The sequence below is a fragment of the Perissodus microlepis genome, chromosome 18 (assembly GCF_051167445.1).
Source record: "Perissodus microlepis isolate ML-2025 ecotype Zambia chromosome 18, ASM5116744v1, whole genome shotgun sequence".
Lineage (NCBI taxonomy): Eukaryota > Metazoa > Chordata > Actinopteri > Cichliformes > Cichlidae > Perissodus > Perissodus microlepis.
Window position 1 is genome coordinate 33,520,836 of NC_140478.1, and position 25,448 is coordinate 33,546,283.

At 42.4% G+C, this 25,448-nt stretch overlaps 1 protein-coding gene and 1 gene segment (V, D, J or C); one reads left to right on the forward strand and one right to left on the reverse strand.

Annotated features, from left to right (window-relative positions):
* Nucleotides 1-1,498: 1,498 nt before the first annotated feature.
* On the reverse strand, nt 1,499-2,213 carry LOC146368671 (T cell receptor alpha variable 19-like). The segment is given in 2 exon segments: nt 1,499-1,904; nt 1,990-2,213. Coding segments are annotated over 2 exon segments (435 nt in total).
* A 228-nt stretch (nt 2,214-2,441) lies between these two features.
* On the forward strand, nt 2,442-24,759 carry LOC146368672 (uncharacterized). Its single transcript, XM_084912352.1, has 3 exons — nt 2,442-2,925; nt 8,928-9,317; nt 21,652-24,759. Exons 1-3 carry the CDS (start codon nt 2,754-2,756, stop codon nt 22,512-22,514), a joined length of 1,425 nt encoding a protein of 474 aa, XP_084768478.1. The 5' UTR covers nt 2,442-2,753; the 3' UTR covers nt 22,515-24,759.
* Nucleotides 24,760-25,448: the final 689 nt, after the last annotated feature.

Here is a 25,448-nt window from a genome sequence, read left to right on the forward strand (position 1 = left end):
GTTATAAACCAAAAATGCACAACAGCTGTTTGTTTTCTTTCTTTGTTTTTTATCCATCCAAAACTCAAACATGACGGCCAACCTAACCACTGTGGTGATCACTGAGTAAGGGAGCAGGTTGGCCGTCTATCACAGGTCTAACAGAGACAGAATATTCACACTCACAAGTTTGCATGTGTGATTTTAAGTTTGACTTTTTTGATCTCACAGGTAAAACTGTGTTACAGCAGCAGGATGAGAATGAGTAAAAAATGTGCGGTATACAATAAATAACAGAGTTAAAATAGAAGTGCCAGGTAAGGGTCTAATTCTATGAGATACAACAGGAATGTAAGACCGGCATTGTGTAAGATACTCATGAGATAAATAACAACTAAAAAAGTACAACTACATTTGTACAGTCAAAGGGAAACTAGTCCAATGTTCTTCTCACAGTTTCAGTCTCGTAGAGTAGTGATGTGTCGGTTGTGAACGAAACAGCTCTTAGAGCCGGATCTTTGACGTGAATGACGCGAGCCATGTTTTTTTTTTTTTTTTAGAGACAAAGCACATACAAGCTCCAAAAGACGTACAAAACACAACAGAAGTGCTCCAGGATGCTAGGCGCAGTGTTGAGCTTTTGTTACGTAGTGGCTACACAAGCCAGAAAGTACCAATGACCGGATTAGGTGTGTGGTAGTAACAGGTAAATGAACATTTTTTCTTTAATTATTTGAATATAACAATACACATATGCTTTCATGCTTTCAATTGTGTAATTTAAGTGATCTAGGTAGCTCTGTTTTGGAAGTTCAGTTCATGCTAGAAATGTGTTTTGGAGTTTCTACCTGTTCTGTCTCTAAATAAAACCACTTTTTTTTTTACATTAGTAATTCCTTTAGTGCATAATTTTATATTGTTGTTAATAATAAATTATTTAAAGCAACAAAACAACCTGAAGAGCCGGTTGGGAACTGAAAGAGCCGGCTCTCTAAAAAGAGCCGGAAATCCCATCACCGCGGTACAGAAGTAATAATAATAATAATAATAATACATTTTATTTGTGGGCGCCTTTCAAAAACCCAAGGTCACCTTACAAAAGAACAAAATTAATAAAAGGAGCAATAGTCATAAAATACATAAAATAAGTTAAAATTGCAAAACAGAACTTGACAACAGATAAAATCAGCACTAAAGTGAATAAACCAGTTTGAACAGATGTTTTGAGCTGTGACTTAAATACAGGAAGAGAGTTTATATTTCTTATGGCTGGAGGAAGAGAGCAACTGAAGGCTCTGTTCCCCATGTTCTGAGGGACCACTGTTCTATATTTCACTGGCAAATATTGGAAGGACCCACAGAATTTGGTCCTGATGAAAAGTGGAGGAGTGCATCGATCAGACACTGAAATGAAAAATGTAGAAAGAAGAGAGAAAATAATAGGCCTTAACGCTTTCCATCAAGGTGATCAAACAAGTAAAAACAATATAGACTGTAATTCTGACTGGAGAGAAGTTTAACAGTGTGTGGCTCCCTCTAGTGGATGTTGTGGAGTATTCTGTTGTCTTTGCTCCAAAGGTTTTTGTACAGAGTTTTGCTGTTTCCTGTCACTGTGGGCTGCAGAGCACAGTAGTACACAGCAGAGTCAGAAAGCTGAAGCTTCTGGATCTTCAGAGGAACTGATCTGTTGCTGGAATCCAGTGTGGAGGAAAATCTCTCCTTGAACTCGTCTGCTGTGTTTCCTTGATCCCCACTATAGCGCATCAGGATGAATTTGGGGCTGTTGTTTCCATCCTGTTTGTACCAGAAGAGATAATTAGTTGTTCCACTGCTCTCATACTGACAGCCAAGTGTTACTGTGCCTCCTTCAGCAGCAGTCTCTTCTCCTTTTGCTTGCAGCACGTTGTCTTTTTGTGCTCTGCATTCTGTAAAGCACCAACAAACAGTATCAGTGTGCTGTTAAAGAATCATGTCAATGTTGATATCAAAGAAACAGAGTTGTGTTCATACCGAGGCACATAGCAGCCAGCAGCACTGAGATGAACAGAGGCGTCATATCTGCAGTGTAGAGTAACTGTGAGCTACAGCAAGTATAAAGAAGCTGTGATCTCTCTGTTTAGTCTTCATCAACACTAAGTTGGTGGATTAGAAGGAGGAGCCTGATCACAGTGACAGGACTCATTCACAGCCCTGTGTTATTCCCCCTGCTGACAGCTTTACACTCAGCACGTCTTTCTGCTGCTCTGCTTTGCTTGGAGATCTTGTAGCAGGAAGTCTATAAACTGAAATCTATCCATTGGTAGTTTGATCTACTGCTCCTTCAATGCACATGTTGAAGAGTCCCTGGATAAGACTGATGTTCACAGCTGTTCTTTCTGTCAGCTCCAACCTGTCTGATTGTTCTCCTCTGAGCTCTCTCATCACCAAATTAATGCTCACCGGTTTTAGTTTCACACAATGCAACAATGGTTATGGCAAAAGGATACTAAGTTTAATTTGAGCACTTTAATTTGTTTTTGATGGCTCTGTTTTCTCTTCGCACTGTAGCCTTGCTGCTTAGAATCTGTTCATTTACTGCAACGGTGAGTTTAAAAATGTACACATAGGAACTAAAGGCAACACGTGTGCTCTGCCGGAAGCTCACCACGTGACACCAGGCGGAAGAAAACAAAGGAAAGGCGCTAATACCGTTAGCTTTCCACGTGTGTGACCGAACAGAGAGTTTGTCGTGTCGTGTTGTGTGTGAGCTGAGTGTGTGAGGTGTGGCAGCAACAATGCCTTCAGTTCAGTATCTGAGAGAGTTTATCAACGAGCGACTAACTGCTGCTGCTGAACAAATATTCTTGGAGTTTGAAAAAACGATCGTCCAGTACGAGGAAGAGATCGACCGTCAGCGCAGACTGCTGGATATCACCTGGAAACCCCAAATCAAGCTGCACAGGACAGGTGAGTGTCCCTCTGAGGGAGGATCCTGATCACAGCTCTGCGGGACGTTTCTGACTGTGAGGACTTTTTGGAGATGTGAGCTAACAAAGAGCAAACAGAGGACAGGACTGCACTGTGCTCCATTCAAACAGCAGGCGCTGAAATCAGCCTGGATTTGAGCCTTTAATCAGAACTTTCTCTCTTGATTATTTAGTGAAACAAAGTTAGGATTAGGAGATTTGTGAGTCTGGTTCAGAGGGGGACCCATGTGCCGAAAAGCTCCCAGAAGACTCAGGGTTGGACTCCGTCCTGGGCCGTTTCCTCCCCGCTCAGTCCCTCTCTTCCTGTTTGAAATCAGGCCGGATTTAAGCATTTTATTCAACCTGATTTATATAGCACCAAATCAAAACAGCCGCCTCAAGCCAATTTATACTGTAAAGTATAGGTCCTGCAGTAATACAAGGAAACCCCAGCAATCATATGACGCAATTTGAGCAAGTGCTTTGGTGACAGTGGGACGGAAAACCAACCTTTTAACAGGAAGAGACCTCCAGCAGAACCAGGCTCAGGGAGGGGCAGCCATGTGGGAGTGAGGGGAGGAAAACAGGACAAAGACAGCTGTGGAAGAGAGCCAGAGATTAATAATTAGTAGTTGTTGTAATAATAATCATAATGATGATAATATCCTTTATGGACAGGATTTCTAGGCGCAGCCAAGTGGCGGAGGGCTTTCGCTTTGGTGGCCTCAGAATCTCATCTCTGATTTTTGCGGATGATGTGGTTCTGTTGGCTTCATCGGGTGATGGCCTCCAGCTCGCACTGGAACGGTTCGCAGCCGAGTGTGAAGCAGCGGGAATGAGGATCAGCACCTCCAAATCTGAGGCCATGGTTCTCAGCCGGAAAAGGGTGGAGTGCCCACTCCGGGTCGGGGATGAGTTCCTGCCCCAAGTGGAGGAGTTCAAGTATCTCGGGGTCTTGTTCGCGAGTGATGGGAGAAGGGAGCCGGAGATCGACAGACGGATTGGGGCTGCAGCTGCAGTAATGCAGACGCTGCACCGGTCCGTCGTGGTGAAGAGGGAGCTGAGTGTAAAAGCGAAGCTCTCAATTTACCGGTCGATCTACGTCCCTACCCTCACCTATGGCCACGAGCTGTGGGTAGTGACCGAAAGAACGAGATCGCGGATACAAGCGGCAGAAATGAGCTTCCTCCGAAGGGTGGCTGGCCTCTCCCTTAGAGATAGGGTGAGAAGTTCGGCCATCCGGGAGGGGCTCAGAGTAGAGCAGCTGCTGCTCCACATCGAAAGGAGCCAGCTGAGGTGGTTCGGGCATCTGACAAGGATGCCCCCTGGGCGCCTCCTGGGTGAGGTGTTCCAGGCATGTCCCACCGGGAGGAGGCCCCGGGGCAAACCCAGGACACGCTGGAGAGATTATATCTCTCGGCTGGCCTGGGAACGCCTTGGTGTTCCCCCGGATAAGCTGGAGGAGGTGGCTGGGGAGAGGGAGGTCTGGGCCTCTTTGCTTAGGCTGCTGCCCCCGCGACCCGGCCTCGGATAAAGCGGATGAAGATGGATGGAGATGGATGATGATAATAACGACCAATGATTGAGAAAGCTAGAGATGATGATGATGATGAAGAAGAAGTAAAACAGTGTTTAATTGGAAAGTGTTGGAAACACAATATGAGCTGCAATAATAAAATGTGTTTGGCGATTTATCTGCAGGCTGTTTCTCTTTTAACATGTTTAGAATTTTCTTCAGTTTACTATGTCGTACCCATTTTTCTATTCAGCACCACAAAACTGTCAGGTGGTTCAGCCGAATTAAAATAAATAACGTCCCTTTGATTGTCTACAATCAAAACCCCCTCTTGACCAGAAAGGTCAAGAGGGGGTCTGTTGGGATTTTAATATATTGTCCAACTTATTGTCTGCTTATATTGTTTTATGTATGCCAGACCCACACGAGAACTATGTTAAGGGTGACAGTAGGGCTGCACGATTAATCGTTAGAAAATCGCGATCTCGATTCATACTTATGTGCGATCTCATTTCCAAATGACAACGATTTAAAAAAAAAAAAAAAAAGACGACGACGATTGTACCGCATTTTGATCCGGGACGTACTCTGCATGAAAACAAGCGCTCACTCTTCCTGCTCAACAAATGACAAGGGCGGAGCCTTATACCACGTGATACAGAAGCTGTGCCGTGTGATGCTAAAATTGGCAGGGAAAAAACAACGGAGAGCACGTCAGGGATGACGAGAAAGTGACAGGAGAAAATCCGTTCCGGTCAACCACCCAAACATCAATAACGGGAACCTCATACAGCGCTTCCCTATACACGTCGAACTCCCGCAGGCACAAAGAAATTACGGAGGCTATCACTTATCACCTGACCAAAGATATGGCTCCCATCAACACTGTGCAAAACGAGGGATTTAGGAAAATAATCAACACCCTAGACAAACGCTACACAGTGCCGTCCCGCAACTATTTTTCTATTGTTGCACTACCTGCTCTATACACGCAGCGTCGAGCAACGGTGGAGACGGAATTTCAAGCAGTACATTTTGCGGCAACAACAAAACGTGAGACATTTGTTGTTTTTATGTTTATTTATTGTTTTTATGTTCAGTCTCAACTGTTACGAAGTTGATGTGCAGTTAATAAGTGCAATAAATATTTATACTGGAAAAGAAAATCATGAGAGAATCGTGATCTCAATTCTAAGCCAAAAAATCGTGATTCTCATTTTATGCAAAATCGTGCAGCCCTAGGTGACAGGTTGCCTTGGCAACAGACTTTAGAAAGAGGAAGTGCAAAGCTGCACCAGAACTTGTACCATATAAGGAGTTGTTTGTATCAAAACTGGGTCTGACGTGCTGCAAAAATATATAGCGAGACGGGCCGCTGATGCCCCAGACTTGAGCTGGCGTTTCTGTGCTAAGTCTTCGTTTTCCGGAAAATGTAAAATTAAAGATCATCTTTTGAGTTAGACCACTTTGAGTGTGTCTTTCTTGGCCGTTGAAGAATACAAAGAACTGAATTTAATAATGGACAGTTATAAACATTTTTCTCTAATTGTACAAAACAACGGTTTTAACAAAGGTTTTCGAACCAAAGGATATTTTGCAAACCCAGTCCTCAGTTGGAATTTTTTTTTTAAATTTTAAATTTTTAAATATAGCAAAAATAAAATTAATCAGTACACACAAACAGACTGAGCAGCTGCTCAATACACACATTTAAAGGCACGGAGTGTGTGTGAGCCTCTGAAGGTTCCACGTGGTACTTATTTCAAATAAAAATAAGTACTTCTGTCAGCAGCGTGTCTGTGCGGAGGAGGAGGAGGTTCTCCCTGAGCAGCAGCTCTGGAACCAGGAGAGGAGCTCCAGTGTGGAGCAGGAGGAACCAGAACCTCCACAGATTAAAGAGGAACTGTGCAGCAGTCAGGAGGGAGAGCAGCTGGGACTGAAGGAGGAGACGGATACCTTTATGGAGTTTGAGTGCAGCACCAACGATGAACACACAGGTATCGCCCAGCATGCAGCAGCAGTGTGTGATTCTCTGCTGGTTTGAATGAACTCCGCATGAACAGATCAGAACAGCATGATATCAGAGCGAGCAGATATCCCTGATATGGTCGTCTAAAGTGCACAGCAGCCCCACCTGCGCTTCAGACCTGCTGTTTTCAAAAGGCGGCCAATCACAGTGAAGTTGGATTAAAGGATAAAGGAGCTAAAACATCATGTTTCAGGATGAGCTGAGGGGCTGCAGCAGGTCCAGTGTGACGGCCTCCTCGCTCACTGTATCCTGGACGAGCGCTTTTGCCAGTGTCATTAAAACAAAGCTCGCTTTATAACTATAAATATATATATATATATTATTTATTAAAGTGTAGAATATAAATGTTTTACATACTCATAGTTTTCTTTTATCGAGGTCAGTGCAGACCACACAGCCGTCATGTTGCCACCAACATCGATGACTTTCATGTGATTTCTTTGATTCTAAAGTGTTTGTAGCATTGAAGTGTGTGTCAGTGTGAGCTGTACACACGAGTCAGTGATGTGGTTTCTCTGACTTCGTTCTGATGTTTGATGTGACTCAGCGTCTTCAGTTCACTCTGTTTGTAGCAGACTGACAGCAGGTCTCAGGTCTCCAGGCTGGTTTCCAGTTAAAGTTAACATTCGACTTCTGTAACACAGTTGTGTCATGGACCCAGCTTGACTCACACCCCTGAACTCACTGCACCACCCTCCTCTGCAGCCACAGACCACACCCAGTGTTACAGTGAGTTACACAGCTGATGGAGCTGGGCTGACAGCACCTGTCACCTCCATCATAAACAGTGGGTGCATTTGTTCTGGGGAGCAAAGACAGACTCAGACTCCGCACAGCCCGTCAGTTTTTAATTTTCTTCATAACAAGCAAAAATGACCTTTGAACTAAACGCTGTGTCGTCTGTCAGAGCTCCACTTCAGTCATGTGTTACATTTACTGCACGGAGAATCTCTCTCTTACACTGTGATAGTTCCATCTGAGGCATGAAGCACAGACGTGTAGCCCACATTAGCACCGTGAACTGTGACGACACAAAGACAGAGCACCGACTGACTGACTGTCGTTTCACTGTTATGCCGATGAATCTCAAATCTACTTTCCTTTTAAAAAAAAATCTACAGACTCTTTAAAGTTTTGCTGGACTGCCTTGATGACATGAAATCATAGTTGGCATTACATATTTTGAATGTAAACGATCAAAAAACTGAGATCGTACTATTTGGACCTTCTGACCCTCGTTCTTCTCTTAAGGTTGACCTTGGCGCTCTGGAAAAGTCCAGAACTCTTTGATGGCAGTTTTTCATTTGACAAATAAATAAATTCTGTTGTAAGAGCCAGCTCTTCCAGCTCAGGGCCTTTGGAAAAATTATGAACATTATGTCATCAGCTGACTTTGAGAAAGTGATCCAAGCATGCATTTCATCCAGGCTTGACGGCTGTAACAGTCTTTATTCTGGTATCAGCTCTGCTGTCTCATCTGCAGCTAGTTCAGGTTGCTGCAGCCCGACTCCTCACAGGCACTCGTAAACACGACTGTTACGTCAAATTGTTGAATGTTGTCATTGTGTTTCTTAAATTTGTAAAGTCTAAGTTCAAACTATAGGATCAAAGACATTCCTTTGTCTCTGACCACCTCTCCAGCCACTCTGTGCTGGGGGAGGTTTTATTGCAGATACATTCTATCTGAAAGATCTGTTTCTTGTGTTGTAAGCTTCCTGCTTTTATGATCCTTTTGGTGATCAGGAGGTCACACACACACACACACACACACACACACACACACACACACACACACACACACACACACACACACACACACACACACACACACACACAGAGTTACTGTAACTAATAACAGGAGATACATGGAGATGCACTTTATCCTCTTTGCTGGTTGATGTAAACAGCCCACAATAAAGTAGGCTGGTTTACATTAGTGTCCACAGATTTGTTTTTGTTTCAGCCATTGTTTCACCTGGGAATTAAAAAGCGCTGATCTGTTGACATTTAGGATTAGGAAAACAAGAATTAACCAAATAATGTTTGGTGTTTTGGTAGTTAGCAGTGTCCAGGAGCTGCTCTTCTTTTTGTGACTCCTGTGCTGCTATTAAAATCATTCTGCTCATTAAGTCTGGGACAAGGCCATTGATACATGTAAAACTCAGTTTTTAAAAAAAGAGCGAAAGGAATCATTGGCTCAACAGTGCTTGGACTTTTTGTCAGGCTGGCTACAGTGCTAAAGAGAAACCGTTCATTTTATTCTCAGGTAAATAATACGATGTTCTAGCTTCATGGAGTGCTTTTTTAAAGAGGGGAAACATTTTTTTTCCAACATCAGCTTGTAGTTTAATGTTGGTTTACCCTTATTGCTGTTCTTTAGTTGATTTGACAGCAAATTTGCTTCTGTTTTTCTGGTATCATATCAGTTTCTTTGTGTTGTCTCCTTTTGTCTCTCCAGATGTCTTACAGCAACATGTTCTTAAGAAGAAGGAGGTACCGACTAAGCAGCAGGTCTGTAATCAGGAGAACAACTCCAATCTGGAACAGGGGAAACCAGAATCTCCGCAGGTTAAGGAGGAACCGGAGGAACTCTGCAGCAGTCAGGAGGGAGAGCAGCTTGTACTGAAGGAGGAGACGGATACCTTTATGGTGACTGCTACTTGTGTCAAAAGTGACCAAAATGAAACAGATGGGCAGCGGCTCCTGTTTCTTAGCTCTGCTTTAGCTGAGAACCAAGACCAGAGACGAAGCGAGACACTCGATTCAGAATCAATTCGATTTACGAACAAAAGTCACAAGAATGAAGAAGACTCGACAGCATCAGGGAGTAGGTGTAACTCTGATAAAAGTAAAAAGTATTTAAAATGTGATGTTTGTGGAAAGGTATTCCGGTATAATTGTGAAATGACAAGACATTATAGAATCCACACAGGCGAGAAACCGTTTGCATGCACTATTTGTGGTAAAGGTTTTGTATGTACTGGCTCTTTGGGGAAGCACAGAAGAGCTCACACAGGTGAGAAGCCTTATCCTTGTACAACATGTGGGAAAATGTTTGCTTATAACAGTGATTTACTGATGCACCTGAAGACGCACACTGGTGAGAAACCATATCATTGTAAAACATGTGGGAAAATGTTTGGATATAGTAGTTCTTTAATTAAGCACATGAGAATGCATACAGGTGAGAGACCATATCACTGTAAAACATGTGGGAAAGTATTTGGATATAGTAGTTCCTTATTGAAACACATGAGAATGCATACAGGTGTTAAACAATATCATTGTAAAACATGTGGGAAATCGTTCAGCCGTGACTCTATGTTGACAGAGCACATAAGAACACACACAGGTGAGAAACCGTATGGATGTAAAACATGTGGGAAAATGTTTAACTCTAGAACTCATTTGTTGCGCCACATGAAAACTCACGCTAAGCGGTGCACTATCGATACAAGATTATTGCCTCAGTGAGCTGCATTGAGCTAAAAGTCAGAGGTTTGTGTCACAAAACTTGCTTTTTTAAATCTGGCTTTAATTACCCTGTTCAGGAATGAATAATTGAAAGAGCTATGAATATAAATATTAATTTAAAGGTCATGGTAACTTAGACTGAACACATAACTTGTTAAAGAGCAGGTAAAGTTGAGAGGTTTAACTGGAATGTGCATGTATTCATTTAGTATGCAGAAAACATACAAGTGTTGTTATACTTGATTCTAATCTGCTGCTAAATCTTTTGCACTAATTTAATTTTAGCTATTAGAAGATGGATCACAAAAACAATACAATGAATTTAGTTTGGAACAAAGTAAAGAAAATATTTTCTTAGGCTTTGGAACTATAAGCTTTAACGTTTAAATGGGTCCAGTTTAAAGTATCAGAGCTCTAGAGACAGCCAACCGCACACTCTTTTGTCATACTTTCAGCAAGTGTTTTATTGGTATATTATTTTTTATGTTCTCTAAAAAATTTTATTGTCATCTGATAATGGCTGCGTTTATTCTGACTGGGATTTTAGTTTTGTTAATTTAGTTTATATAAAGGAAGTCTGGTCGTGTTAATCTCCATTGATAGTATATGCTTTCTTTTTCTGAGGAGGGGGGGTGCTCTGTTTCGGCAAACTGAAATCTAGGAGCTGTTTCTGTGTTTTTCCATCTACAGCTTAAACATGATGCTGTCCACTGTGGTGATGATGTGGTTGACAGTCTATCAGAGTCAACCAGTTACACTTTCACCTGTGGTCAATATAATCACTATTTAGAACAACATCCATGTCTTTGGACTGTGGGAGGAAGCTGGAGTACCCAGACAGAACATGCAGACTCCACACAGGGAGGCCTGAGCCAAGCAGGACGTTCTTACTGTGAGGGGATGGTGCTAACCACTGCACCACCGTGCTGCTAGATTCATTTTGAATATATAGAAGATGTTTGTTTTGTTTTAATTGAGATGGTCTTTTATATTGATATTTGTTTTCTTTATTTAGCTCATTTAGTGCATTTACATTAATTTACTGGTATTTTTAAGTTGTTTAAGAATCTAGACTTGCTGTGAGAACCTCAGGTTTGGTAGGCAGGTATAAGTGTACAATTTTCATTTGTTGTTCTGCAAGTATTAAATAAAGCATTAAACCTGTATTTATACTCTCCTGTACTATTCTTCACTTGTAAAGTTCTGTACATAAAATAAGTTAAAAACAATAGAATAACAGAAAACAGCAAAAGTAAATAAATAAAACACATAATACATAAAAATTAAAACAGCCCTATATTAAAAAAGAAAACAAGATAAAACGGCATAGAATCAACTAAAACAACTAAAATAAAACAAAAAAATAAAAACCAACATCTCACGTGGTGTCAAAGGCCAGGGTAAAGAGGTGGGTTTTCTGGAGTGACTTAAAAACGGGTAGGGAAGTGGCCTGTCTAATCTCTAAAGGGAGATCGTTCCACAGTTTGGGAGCTGATACAGCAAAAGCACAATCTCCTGTAAGTTTACACCCAGTCCTGGGTACATTCAGGAGGAGCTGATCAGCTTACCTGAGAGAGCGGGTAGGTGTATAAGGCTGTAGCAGCTCAGAGAGATAAGATGGGGCTAGGCCATGGAGCGCTTTAAAAGCAAATAAAGGAAGTTTAAAATGAATCCTAAAAGAAATGGGCAGCCAGTGAAGTGAAGCTAAAACAGGGGAAATGTACTCAAACTTTTGAGCGCCCGTTAAAAATAGTAAATGGCCTGCATTTACTATTTACAAAGCGCTTTACACTACATTCAGTCATTCACCCATTCACGCACACATTCACACACTGGTGATGGCAGCTACATTGTAGCCACAGCCACCCTGGGGCACACTGACAGAGGCAAGGCTGCGGCTACATTGTAGCCACAGCCACCCTGGGGCACACTGACAGAGGCGAGGCTGCCGGACACTGGCGCCACCGGGCCCTCTGACCACCACCAGTAGGCAACGGGTGAAGTGTCTTGCCCAAGGACACAACGAACGAGACTGTCCAATCCGGCAACCTTCCGATTACAAGGCGAACTCCCAACTCTTGAGCCACTATCGCCCAATCGGGCAATACAGACTGAAATATTTGTATATTACAAGATTAAACAGATTAAACAAGAATATTTCAAATACACAGTAAAGATGAAAAAACAATATTTTTAGTTGTTCACTCAGGATTAACCTGAGTGACCTGTTCCTGGACCGTTTCTTTAACAACTGTAATAGATTACAGGAAGTCTCTGGCAGTGTTGCTGAATCTGCCCGAGCAAGATCAGACGTGGATGGGCTGCTGCAACTGAGACCTGCGGTTTGTCTTTTCTGGTCGGCGAGTGGAGAATCACACAGGGTGGTGTGCAAAGATATTTAGTTTATATATTTTATATGATACAGTACATGTGTAAGAATGACCGATGTGTGCCAAAAAATGATCGTCTGCCAAAAACTGATTTCCGGTTTTTGCCCTAAACTGATTGCTCGTATTTAACCTGCTATAAATAACTTTTTGGTCTATAATACGTGAAACATGTCAAATGTTTCCCTCATTAATGATATCAAGTCACTTTGAGCCACCAGCAACATTCCTGTAACAAGGTAGAAGCTGCAATCAGTTTTTGGCAGTGACTTTTATATATCCTTTATTTATCCAGGTCACAAACAATCTTGTTGACATTACAAATTTATTTTTTAAGTGTAATCTGGCCAAGAGGACAGCAGACAGCACAACAAATGTATCAACTGTACCTACATTATAACCAGTTATAAAGATACTTGAACAACAGGTAATTATTGTATATATAAAACCCCTCTGTAAACCATGTTCACCGACGTCTATTTACCAACATACATAAAGATATTACACACGGAAACATTGGAAATCAGTTTTGGCAGGCGAACACTTTTTTGGCACAACGCCGGCTTTTAAGACCAGCGCTCACAATCACTCCTCGCCAGCTCGCCTGCTAACCATGGTTAGTGTTGGACGTCAATTAATGTATCACAGTATTGCTCGTTCTCACCTGTTTCCCTCTCTGCTCACAGTAATTCTCCATCCTGCCATAACTAACCTCTATTAAGTCGCTGGTTTGTTGAGCTGCTTCACGGCTGCACTCACTTGCCTGCCTCCCTGCCTCCCTCCCTCCCAGATATCTGTGTTCAGGTTTTTGTACAGCCTCTTCTACACTTTGTATCACTGTGTTTGTAGAGCACAGTAGTAGAGAGCTGTGTCTGCCAGGGTTAGGGCTGTTATGGTCAGATTAGTTGATGTAGAAGATGTTTCTGATTCATAACGTTTAATAGGAATATATTCATCACCACTGCTGTCCTTTGCTCCTTTCCAGAGTATAAACTGAGGAGCCTGAAGGTCAGAATCATGTCTGTACCAGTGAAGGCGTACATACTCTGATGTTGTCTCATAGCTACATGTGAGTGTGACAGATTCTCCTTCTGTTTTAGTGACTTCAGGTTGTTGAGGAGTGATTGAGTCTCCAGCTGTTAGTCCTGGAAAAAGAAAGAAGAAAAGTAGTGAAATGCAGTCTGTATATCTGCTTAATGCAGCAGCTTCAACTAAACTTTAATCCCTGTTCTTAAACTCACCTATAATGTGAGATAGAAGCAAAAAGAGGTGCAGCAACATGTCTTTGGAGTTATTAAAGCCAGACAGACAGCACATGAACAATGTTCTTCCACTGCAGCACAATGACCAACAAATAATGTCATTGGGTGAGCTCAACCTCAGTGGGCGGGGCCAGTTTAATAGCTGAGCCAATCAAATAGTTTTGTGCTTCCACAGCAGCTCTGTCTTTGTCTCTGATCTTTACTGCTTCATTTCTCTGTTGTCTTTGTCATCAGTCCAATGACACAAGAATCAGAGGTTTAACAGTGTGTGGCTCCCTCTAGTGGATGTTGTGGAGTATTCTGTTGTCTTTGCTCCAAAGGTTTTTGTACAGAGTTTTGCTGTTTCCTGTCACTGTGGGCTGCAGAGCACAGTAGTACACAGCAGAGTCAGACAGCTGAAGCTTCTGGATCTTCAGATGAACTGATCTGTTGCTGGAATCCAGTGTGGAGGAAAATCTCTCCTTGAACTCGTCTGCTGTGTTTCCATCATCCCTGCTAACACGACTCAGGATGAATTTGGGGCTGTTGTTTCCATCCTGTTTGTACCAGAAGAGATAATTACTTGTTGTACTGCTGTTATAGAGACAGTGAAGTGTTACTGTGCCTCCTTCAGCAGCAGTCTCTTCTCCTTTTGCTTGCAGCACGTTGTCTTTTTGTGCTCTGCATTCTGTAAAACACCAACAAACAGTATCAGTGTGCTGTTAAAGAATCACGTCAATGTTGATATCAAAGAAACAGAGTTGTGTTCATACCGAGGCACATAGCAGCCAGCAGCACTGAGATGAACAGAGGCGTCATATCTGCAGTGTAGAGTAACTGTGAGCTACAGCAAGTATAAAGAAGCTGTGATCTCTCTGTTTAGTCTTCATCAACACTAAGTTGGTGGATTAGAAGGAGGAGCCTGATCACAGTGACAGGACTCATTCACAGCCCTGTGTTATTCCCCCTGCTGACAGCTTTACACTCAGCACGTCTTTCTGCTGCTCTGCTTTGCTTGGAGATCTTGTAGCAGGAAGTCTATAAACTGAAATCTATCCGTTGGTAGTTTGATCTACTGCTCCTTCAATGCACATGTTGAAGAGTCCCTGGATAAGACTGATGTTCACAGCTGTTCTTTCTGTCAGCTCCAACCTGTCTGATTGTTCTCCTCTGAGCTCTCTCATCACCAAACTAATGCTCACCGGTTTTAGTTTCACACATGCAACAATGGTTATGGCAAAAGGATACTTAGTTTAATTTGAGCACTTTAATTTGTTTTTGATGGCTCTGTTTTCTCTTCGCACTGTAGCCTTGCTGCTTAGAAGCTGTTCATTTACTGCATCGGTGAGTTTAAAAATGTACACATAGGAACTAAAGGCAACACGTGTGCTCTGCCGGAAGCTCACCACGTGACACCAGGCGGAAGAAAACAAAGGAAAGGCGCTAATACCGTTAGCTTTCCACGTGTGTGACCGAACAGAGAGTTTGTCGTGTCGTGTTGTGTGTGAGCTGAGTGTGTGAGCTGAGTGTGTGAGGTGTGGCAGCAACAATGCCTTCAGTTCAGTATCTGAGAGAGTTTATCAACGAGCGACTAACTGCTGCTGCTGAACAAATATTCTTGGAGTTTGAAAAAACGATCGTCCAGTACGAGGAAGAGATCGACCGTCAGCGCAGACTGCTGGATATCACCTGGAAACCCCAAATCAAGCTGCACAGGACAGGTGAGTGTCCCTCTGAGGGAGGATCCTGATCACAGCTCTGCGGGACGTTTCTGACCGTGAGGACTTTTTGGAGATGTGAGCTAACAAAGAGCAAACAGAGGACAGGACTGCGCTCCATTCAAACAGCAGGCGCTGAAATCAGCCTGGATTTCCCTCTTGATTATTTAGTGAAACAAAGTTAGGATTAGGAGATTTGTGAGTCTGGTTCAGAGGGGGACCCATGTGCCGAAAAGCTCCCGGAAGAGTTGTGGTTGGAGTCCACCCTGGGCCGTTTCCTCCCCGCTCAGTCCCTCTCTTCCTGTTTGAAATCAGGCCGGATTTAAGCATTTTTTTTCAACCTGATTTATATAGCACCAAATCAAAATAGCCGCCTCAAGCCACTTTATATTGTAAAGTATAGGTCCTGCAGTAATACAAGGAAACCCCAGCAATCATATGACGCAATTTGAGCAAGTGCTTTGGTGACAGTGGGACGGAAAACCAACCTTTTAACAGGAAGAGACCTCCAGCAGAACCAGGCTCAGGGAGGGGCAGCCATGTGGGAGTGAGGGGAGGAAAACAGGACAAAGACAGCTGTGGAAGAGAGCCAGAGATTAATAATTAGTAGTTGTTGTAATAATAATCATAATGATGATAATAACGACCAATGATTGAGAAAGCTAGAGATGATGGTGATGATGATGATGATGAAGAAGAAGTAAAACAGTGTTTAATTGGAAAGTGTTGGAAACATATTATGAGCTGCAATAATAAAATGTGTTCGGCGATTTATCTGCAGGCTGTTTCTCTTTTAACATGTTTAGAACTTTCTTCAGTTTACTATGTCGTACCCATTTTTCTATTCAGCACCACAAAACTGTCAGGTGGTTCAGCCGAATTAAAATAAATAACGTCCCTTTGATTGTCTACAGTGCAGATCACATTATTTTCTGTTTGATTGTTTTTTGGAAATTGTAATAATTGTGTTCTAACGTAAATATTTCTGTTTTTATTCTTCAATGTAGTATTTAAACACAGAAAAATACAAATATAAATGCATAAATTATTGTAGAGTACAAAAAAACTATTATTTTGTGATTTTAATTAATATTTTATTTGATTACACCACCTGACAATTATTAGCTCACGCTATCAGAGTTGTTTGTTTGTGTGTGTGTGTGTGTGTGTGTGTGTGTGTGTGTGTCCCCTCCCCCTTTGGGCTTGATGAGGCGTTTCCAGGGTTGGCAGGGAAACTGGACTCACCTAACTGCATTGTGTAACTCTGGTGAAGGAGGTTGTTTTTCAGGAGTTGGGTTTTGCCCTTTAGTTCCAGTCAAAGGAACTTTTATTTCTTCAACATACCAAGACATTTCGGATAATTTCATGCTGGTACCATGGAAGCTCTTCACTGTGAGTGAAGACACAACCATCGCCAAAGTAAACCACGTGAGGACCTAAAGGAAATTGGTATCAACAAACTTGATCTGATGCTTAAATCTCCATTAATCAGCAAAATATGGACATTTTAAAGAATCTAACAAAGGCAAAGTGGCTAAAGCTAAAGCTAAAGCTAGCCAGAGCTCAGAGCCGGCAGCCTCGGTGTGTCCTGTTATTTTAACTGACATTATACACATGCTGTAAAATAATGGAAGTACCTGTAGTTTGTTTGTATTTCTATAAATAAATTCAAATTTTATTTGTCACATACACAGTACGATATGCAGTGAAATGCTTAGACATCTGCTCGTGACCTAAATTAAAAGACTGAATAGGATAGGAAATAAATATGAAAATTAAAATGAAGGGTAAATTTAACTAGGAAAGAATAAAATAAATAGAACAATAAGAGCAGCAGTACGAGTAATAAATGGTAATGAAAGAAATGTAATGTCCAGGGTTGTGCAATCCACATATTTAAGTGTCTTGTGCAGTGCAAATATAATAATAATAATGGATTGGATTTATATGGCGCTTTTCAAGGCACCCAAAGCGCTTTACAATACCACTACTCATTCACTCTCACATTCACACACTGGTGGAGGCAGCTACGGTTGTAGCCACAGCTGCCCTGGGGAAAACTGACAGAAGCGAGGCTGCCATATCGCGCCATCGGCCCCTCTGGCCAACACCAGTAGGCGGTAGGTGAAGCGTCTTGGCCAAGGACACAACGACCAGGACAGAGAACCCGGGGAGCAAACCGGCGACCTTCCTGTTACAGATACGCTTCCCAACCCCCTGAGCCACTGTCGCCCCTAAATATGCTTAAAAGTGATTTATTTAAGTGACTTGTGACTAAGTGAGTGATTTGATTAGATGACCAGGCAGTGTAGTTGTGCAGTGGCCACTAGTGTAAACAAATGTCCAGAATGTCCAGAGTGTGTGTAAGAACTATATGTGTGGATCAGTACAGTGTGGTGGTGTGATTGAGAGACCGTATCGCCTGCGGGAAGAAGCTCCTCCTCAGAGTCTCTGTGTTGGTCTTCAGAAAGCAGAATCACTTTCCTGACCTGTGCCGAGGGTCAAGAGACCCTCGGCACAGGGTCTCTTGTGCCGAGAGAACAGTCTGTTGTTGGGATGGCTGAGGTCCTTCACGATCTTCCTGGTCTTGGTCCAGCACCGCCTGCTGTAGATTGAGTGCAGGTCAGGGAGCTCGGAGCGGATGGTGCGCTCAGCTGATCGCACAACCCTCTGTAGAGCTCCTGCATGGTGCTGTTCCCGAATCAGGTTGAGATGTTTCCCGTCAGGATGCTCTCTATGGTGCAGGAGTAGAAGTTCCTGAGCACCTTGGAGGGCAGTCAGAAGTCTCTCAAGCGTCTGAGGTGGTAGAGATGCTGTCAGGCCTTTTTCACCACGGTGATGATGTGATGTGACAGGACCATGACAGGTGAGTTAAGCGCTTTCTCTGAACTCATTCCCTCTAACTGCCAGTTTTTCAATTCCCTGCGGGAAACTGGTCGTGGCGGAGGTTTTATGCAACTGTTTTTAAAAAACTTTTAAATGATGACAGCTCACCGCTCATATTTATGGCAGCTTTGAACAACAATTATTTCTGTTGGATCTGCATTCGCCTGTGCTGTGTGCACTTGCTTATCGTACTCCGAAGTTTAACGAAGATTTTATTCAAGACTTTGTATTTTTATCGGGGATCTTACCAAGATTTGACAGCGTTTTAATCCTTGGGGATTTTAATATTCATGTTTGCTGCTACCAAAAACCTCTGGTTAGAGACTTCCTGAATCTTATTGACTCTTTTAATCTTGTCCAGTCAGTCAATCGTCCCACCCATGAGCGTAGATCTAGTTTATCTTGTGGTCTGCAGCTATGTGACATTCAAATTTGCAAGTTCAATTTCTGGGCATTCCTCGCTGCACTGTACAGCATACACCACATTGTTAAGTCTGTGTTTAGGAGTTTTGTCTTTTGGGTGAACCAGTTTTTGACAATACACCACATTGTCTTAACAATGTATTGTGCTGTACAGTGCAGCGAGGAATGCCCAGACCTCTACATCGGAGAGACCAAACAGCCAATTCACAAGCGCATGGCACAACATAGAAGAGCCACCTCCACAGGACAAGACTCAGCAGTCCATCTGCATCTTAAGGATAAAGGACACTCTTTCAAGGATGCCAATGTTCACATTTTGGACAGAGAGGACAGATGGTTTGAAAGAGGAGTGAAAGAAGCCATCTATGTCCACTGTGAGTGACCATCTTTGAACAGAGGCGGTGGTTTACGACTCTGCCATCTATAATCCAGTTTTGAGTTCCCTCCCCAGACACCTTAACGCCCACTCACATCCTGGGCCATCTGACCTCAGGAAATCACATGATAAGGTGGGGCCAGGTTTCACAATGAGCTCACCCAAGACCCTGGCTGATTGGGACCCACACCCAGTTTCACACCTTGGCTCGTGTGAGTAGAGGATCATCAGGGGGTCCTTTTGTCCCCCTTTGGGGGGAAACTCCCACTGGGTTTAAATCTGGGACTCTCCACCATTTGACCTTAGAACTGAAGAAGCTTCTCGGATGAGAGGTGAAACGTCTTCAAGCAACTTAAACAAGTCCAGACGCTTTTCTTTGCAAGCTCCTTTGACTATGATGACCTGGATGACTGAGAACCTTCACAGAGATTTCTCCTTGTATATGTTATCAGTAATAGTTTTTAGAAAGAAAATTGAAATCAGCAAAAGTCTGTATTAACAGGTCACAAACATCAGAATCTGTCCTCCTTTTACTTTATAATCCAACTGTGACTGTTTGCTGTAATCATTTGTTCAGGATGATCGTCTCCCGGAGGAACAAAATGACCTGCATTTGTATAGCGCTTTACAGTCAGTTATTTCCAAATCACAGCCTCTTAATACTCTGCAAGCTTCCCGCCCCTCCCTCTGTCTCTGTCTCTCAACTCTGTACACGCAACATCTGAGTGCCTGTGTGTCAGTTCTTGGTTTGATTTAGCAGCTCACTACAGTAAATGTATTCCCTAACCTCACTTGACCCTTATTGGTCTTATTGGTCTAATGGTGAGCTTAACTCTACAGTAGGATGTGTATTCTCTGTTGCAGCCTTCATTTGTGGTCTTTCTCCTTGTAGCTGAATTTTCTTTAACTGTGAGGATTGTGCGAACAGCATCCATTTCTCCAGTGTTTTCAAAAGCAGACGTGAGTGATTGTCAGCACTGACGAGAGGTGGCAACTTTCTGAGGAACATGTTCTCACTGTAGAGCCTTATTTTGACGGTACAGGGAGTGCAGAATTATTAGGCAAGTTGTATTTTTGAGGAATAATTTTATTATTGAACAACAACCATGTTCTCAATGAACCCAAAAAACTCATTAATATCAAAGCTGAATGTTTTTGGAAGTAGTTTTTAGTTTGTTTTTAGTTTTAGCTATTTTAGGGGGATATCTGTGTGTGCAGGTGACTATTACTGTGCAGAATTATTAGGCAACTTAACAAAAAACAAATATATACCCATTTCAATTATTTATTTTTACCAGTGAAACCAATATAACATCTCCACATTCACAAATATACATTTCTGACATTCAAAAACAAAACAAAAACAAATCAGCGACCAATATAGCCACCTTTCTTTGCAAGGACACTCAAAAGCCTGCCATCCATGGATTCTGTCAGTGTTTTGATCTGTTCACCATCAACATTGCGTGCAGCAGCAACCACAGCCTCCCAGACACTGTTCAGAGAGGTGTACTGTTTTCCCTCCTTGTAAATCTCACATTTGATGATGGACCACAGGTTCTCAATGGGGTTCAGATCAGGTGAACAAGGAGGCCATGTCATTAGTTTTTCTTCTTTTATACCCTTTCTTGCCAGCCACGCTGTGGAGTACTTGGACGCGTGTGATGGAGCATTGTCCTGCATGAAAATCATGTTTTTCTTGAAGGATGCAGACTTCTTCCTGTACCACTGCTTGAAGAAGGTGTCTTCCAGAAACTGGCAGTAGGACTGGGAGTTGAGCTTGACTCCATCCTCAACCCGAAAAGGCCCCACAAGCTCATCTTTGATGATACCAGCCCAAACCAGTACTCCACCTCCACCTTGCTGGCGTCTGAGTCGGACTGGAGTTCTCTGCCCTTTACCAATCCAGCCACGGGCCCATCCATCTGGCCCATCAAGACTCACTCTCATTTCATCAGTCCATAAAACCTTAGAAAAACCAGTCTTGAGATATTTCTTGGCCCAGTCTTGACGTTTCAGCTTGTGTGTCTTGTTCAGTGGTGGTCGTCTTTCAGCCTTTCTTACCTTGGCCATGTCTCTGAGTATTGCACACCTTGTGCTTGTGGGCACTCCAGTGATGTTGCAGCTCTGAAATATGGCCAAACTGGTGGCAAGTGGCATCTTGGCAGCTGCACGCTTGACTTTTTCAGTTCATGGGCAGTTATTTTGCGCCTTGGTTTTTCCACACGCTTCTTGCGACCCTGTTGAGTATTTTGAATGAAACGCTTGATTGTTCGATGATCACGCTTCAGAAGCTTTGCAATTTTGAGACTGCTGCATCCCTCTGCAAGATATCTCACTATTTTTGACTTTTCTGAGCCTGTCAAGTCCTTCTTTTGACCCATTTTGCCAAAGGAAAGGACGTTGCCTAATAATTATGCACACCTGATATAGGGTGTTGATGTCATTAGACCACACCCCTTCTCATTACAGAGATGCACATCACCTAATATGCTTAATTGGTAGTAGGCTTTCGAGCCTATACAGCTTGGAGTAAGACAACATGCATGAAGAGGATGATGTGGACAAAATACTCATTTGCCTAATAATTCTGCACTCCCTGTATATTTGCTCAGATATGTTTTTCTGTTGTCACATCACTTTTCTTTTTTATTTTTGTCTCCTTCAGTTGCTCCAGACGTCCCACAGCAGCCTGTCTGTAAGGAGGAGGAGGAGGAGGAGGAGGTTCTCCCTGAGCAGCAGCTCTGGAACCAGGAGAGGAGCTCCAGTCTGGACCAGGAGGAACCAGAACCTCCACAGATTAAAGAGGAAGAGGAGGAACTGTGCAGCAGTCAGGAGGGAGAGCAGCTGGGACTGAAGGAGGAGACGGATACCTTTATGGTGACTGCTGCTGAGGAAGGAGAGCACAGTGAACCAGGAGGAGACGGGGAGCAGCTCCCCTCTCCCAGCTCTGCTGGAGCTGAGAACCATGATCAGGAAGGAAGCAAGAATTCAAGATCAAGTAGAAAAAGAAATAAAAGTCACAAAAATAAAGAAGGCCCCACTGCATCAGGGAGTCGGTGTAACTCTGCTAAATGTAAAAAGTCTCTAAAATGTGATGTTTGTGGAAAAACCTTTGAGTTTAATTATCAAATTAAAATCCATTACAGAATCCACACAGGTGAGAGGCCGTTTGCTTGTAAAATGTGTGGGAAAATGTTCAGATGTAATAATTCTTTGTCAAAGCACATAAGAACCCACACAGGTGGTAAGCCATTTTCTTGTACAATATGTGGGAAGATGTTCAAACGTAGCTCTCACTTAACAGAGCACATAATGACTCACACAGGTGAAAAGTGTTGTTCTTGTCCAACATGTGGGAAAATGTTTGCATATAATAGGGATCTACTAAAACACTCAAGAAGTCACACAGGTGAGAAACCATATCATTGTAAAACATGTGGGAAAGTGTTTGGATATAGTAGTTCTTTATTCAAGCACATGAGAGTTCATGCAGGTTTGAAACCATCTCATAAAACATGGAAAAATATTCAGAAGTAGCTTTAATCCTCCAGAGTCCCGCCCCCTTTACTTTAGTGTTCCCAGTCAGAATTGACCGGTCTGTTTTAACAGCTCTTAAATTAGCATAAGGCAATTGTATGTAAAACACAATATTTATGAGTGCTTTAAGTTGTAAATCTGTCAGATTTGACCCCAACATGACAGGAACACAAAAACACACATGCTGTAAAACATGGGAACATTTGTTGCACCACATGAAAACTCACAGAGAGAAGTGTATCCTCAATCAAGATTATTGGCTTAGTGAGCTGCTTTGAGCTGAAACCACATGTTTGTGTCTCTAAAGTCTTTACCTGGCCAGTTTTTACCTGGCTAAATCACCGTGGTAACTTACATTGAACATATAAATAAACTGGTCGAAAGCGGTTAATGTTCGGAGGTTCAGTTTAAAAGTGGCCAGAATGTGACCCCGTATGTGTAATTTAATAATGCAGCAATTGTAAAGTATGTTGTTGTACTTGATTCTAATCTGCTGCTAAGTCTCTTTTACACAGATTGAATTGTAGCTATTACAAAAACAATAAATTGAATTTCACTTTGCTACAGACTGAAGCAAATCTTTTGTCAGGCTTTGGGACTGTAAGCTTTAATGTTTACATGGGTCCAGTTCAGAGCTCTAATGAGACCTGAGCGCACACTCAAAGAGAAAATAATTATCACATTAAAATGTTTATTTTACTGCTCAATGCACTAGTTTTCTGCTGCGTTAACCTTTTATCATATCTTTACGTCGTGTTCTGTTTAACTTACATTTTTATGTTCTTTATAGATTTTTAAAATCGCTTTATCGTCATCTGTTCATGTCTGATGGAGTAGGTTACACTCACACTTTGGAAGAAGTGAGCAGGCTCAGAGTCTGAAGCAGAAAGCCCGGCTTAAATAAAAAGTTCACGTCGACTGTCGTAAAACTGTTTTCTCTGCCTGGGATTTTAGTTTTTGTTGAGTCAGTTTACACAAAGGGAGCCTGGCTGTGTTGATCTTCATTCATCGTCTACCCCTGAGGTCAGAAGTCGGGGTCTTTCTAGAGAAAACGGTGTCTGGAAGGCGAGGCTGAAAAAACATGTACAACTTTACAAAGGTTCAGAGTCAAACAACCTTTGGCTGGTCTTCCAGTTTGTTACACTGTGAGATTAGTCTGACCTCTCCAGCTGTATATTGAAATTACAAATGTGCACACTGAAACAAATATGACTTATAAAGTCAGAACTTCAGGCCTGTCGCTGAGATTTAATAAGGACTAAAAAGGCAAAGGCAGGAGCTGCAGGGGTTGGGGTTTCTGACTTTGTTACCGGAACAGGTCTGATGGGCTGCAGACTTTGTCTTCCTTTGTCCTCAGCGTGATGATGGGATCAACTCGTAAAAAGTGGAAACATGTTTTTGTCCTCACAGATTTCCTGCTGCCTATTCTACTTCCAGAATCGGAGCCATTTCCAACCCTTCAGCGTGTTTCTCTCTTCTCGAGGCCACATTAGACTCCTGTAACTCTTTCTCATTTTCACTTTTATGACAGGAATGTTTTTAAATGTGCTGCTGGAGTCCACTCAGCTGGATTTCCATTTGAATCCTGAGCCAAACATAAAATCAGATCATCTTTTTTCATTGTTACTGTTAAGAAATAAATATATATTCTTAATGCTCATTTGCTGATTAGATTGTTTTATGAGAGGCCCAGACTTGACTAGGTCACAGGCTGACAGGAAACTGCACGTTTTTGCAGTATATGAGGAGCAGACCGAGTGAATCTAAGTTCAGATGAAGGGTGACAGGTTGCCCTGGCAACAGACCTCAGAAAAAGGAAGTTATTGCAAGCTGCACAGGAAGTAAGACACAAAGGAACTAAGTAGGAGTTGTTTGTGTTGAAACTGTGTGTGACGTCTGAAGTACTAAAATAACACGTATATGAGACTCATCTTGAGCTTCTAATGTTAGAGATTCTGCAGCTGGCTTTGGGCTGTGCAGGGCTCTCTCTTCCAGAAGATGATTGAATAAAGAATTATAAATGTTTTGACCACTCTGAGTCGGGTTTTCTCTGTTCTATCATGGGGATCAAAGAATCGGGTTTAATATTACTGAGAAACTTTATGATTCCTAAGATGGAGCAATGTGATTTTATTGTCCAGCTCTGTAGGGTTTAAATGTTTTAGGTCAGCCACAGTGGAAGCTTTGTTACTAATGGCGGTGCGCTGTAGATTGAAAAGCATTAAAATCAAGGATGAGTCACTGATTTCTGTTTCCTTTTGAACATTTGTTCATGAATTTCTTGGTTATTGTCTTTCTCGTTACTCCCAAGTTAGTGAAACAGTCTGAATGGTTCCTCGACTCATTGTGTGTTACTCTCAGCACAGCACACAGTCGATGCTGTTGATGAGCATCATTTTATTTACAATATGTACAACACATACAATTCATTGCAGTGGATTTGTTTGTCTGCTTCCACTTAATCTTTGCAGAGTCTCAGCTCTCTCCCTAACTGCTAGCAGACTATTGCAAAAACAGTGAAGGCATGATGAGGCAGTTAATGATAGCTGCCTCCCCTGGCACTGCCTCTGAACCTGCTGCACCACCCCTCCTCTGCAGCCAAGGGGCAAGACCACACCCAGCCAGCCTTAAAATGAAATAATTAATGTACACATTATTTTCTGTTGTTTTAGGTTGGTCAGCCTACAGTTGGTTTGTGGTTGATGTGGATTTGCTGCTCATGTGAATCCTCCCACAGTGTTTCATTAGCAGCTGTAACCACAGTGACTCTGATAAAACAGGAATTAGCAGAATCCATCTGATATGAAGCTGTGCTTTGAATACCACTTCCCTCCTCTTTGAAGAGTAGTCAGATATCTGTGTTCAGGTTTTTGTACAGCCTCTTCTACACTTTGTATCACTGTGTTTGTAGAGCACAGTAGTAGAGAGCTGTGT

Excerpts from the sequence above, each read along its gene's own strand:
- LOC146368672 (XM_084912352.1), top strand. The coding sequence starts at position 2,754 with ATGCCTTCAGTTCAGTATCTGAGAGAGTTTATCAACGAGCGACTAACT. Across the intron at positions 2,926-8,927 it reads AATCAAGCTGCACAGGACAG|ATGTCTTACAGCAACATGTT; the intron begins GTGAGTGTCCCT and ends TTGTCTCTCCAG. Across the intron at positions 9,318-21,651 it reads TAGGTGTAACTCTGATAAAA|ACGTCCCACAGCAGCCTGTC; the intron begins GTAAAAAGTATT and ends CAGTTGCTCCAG.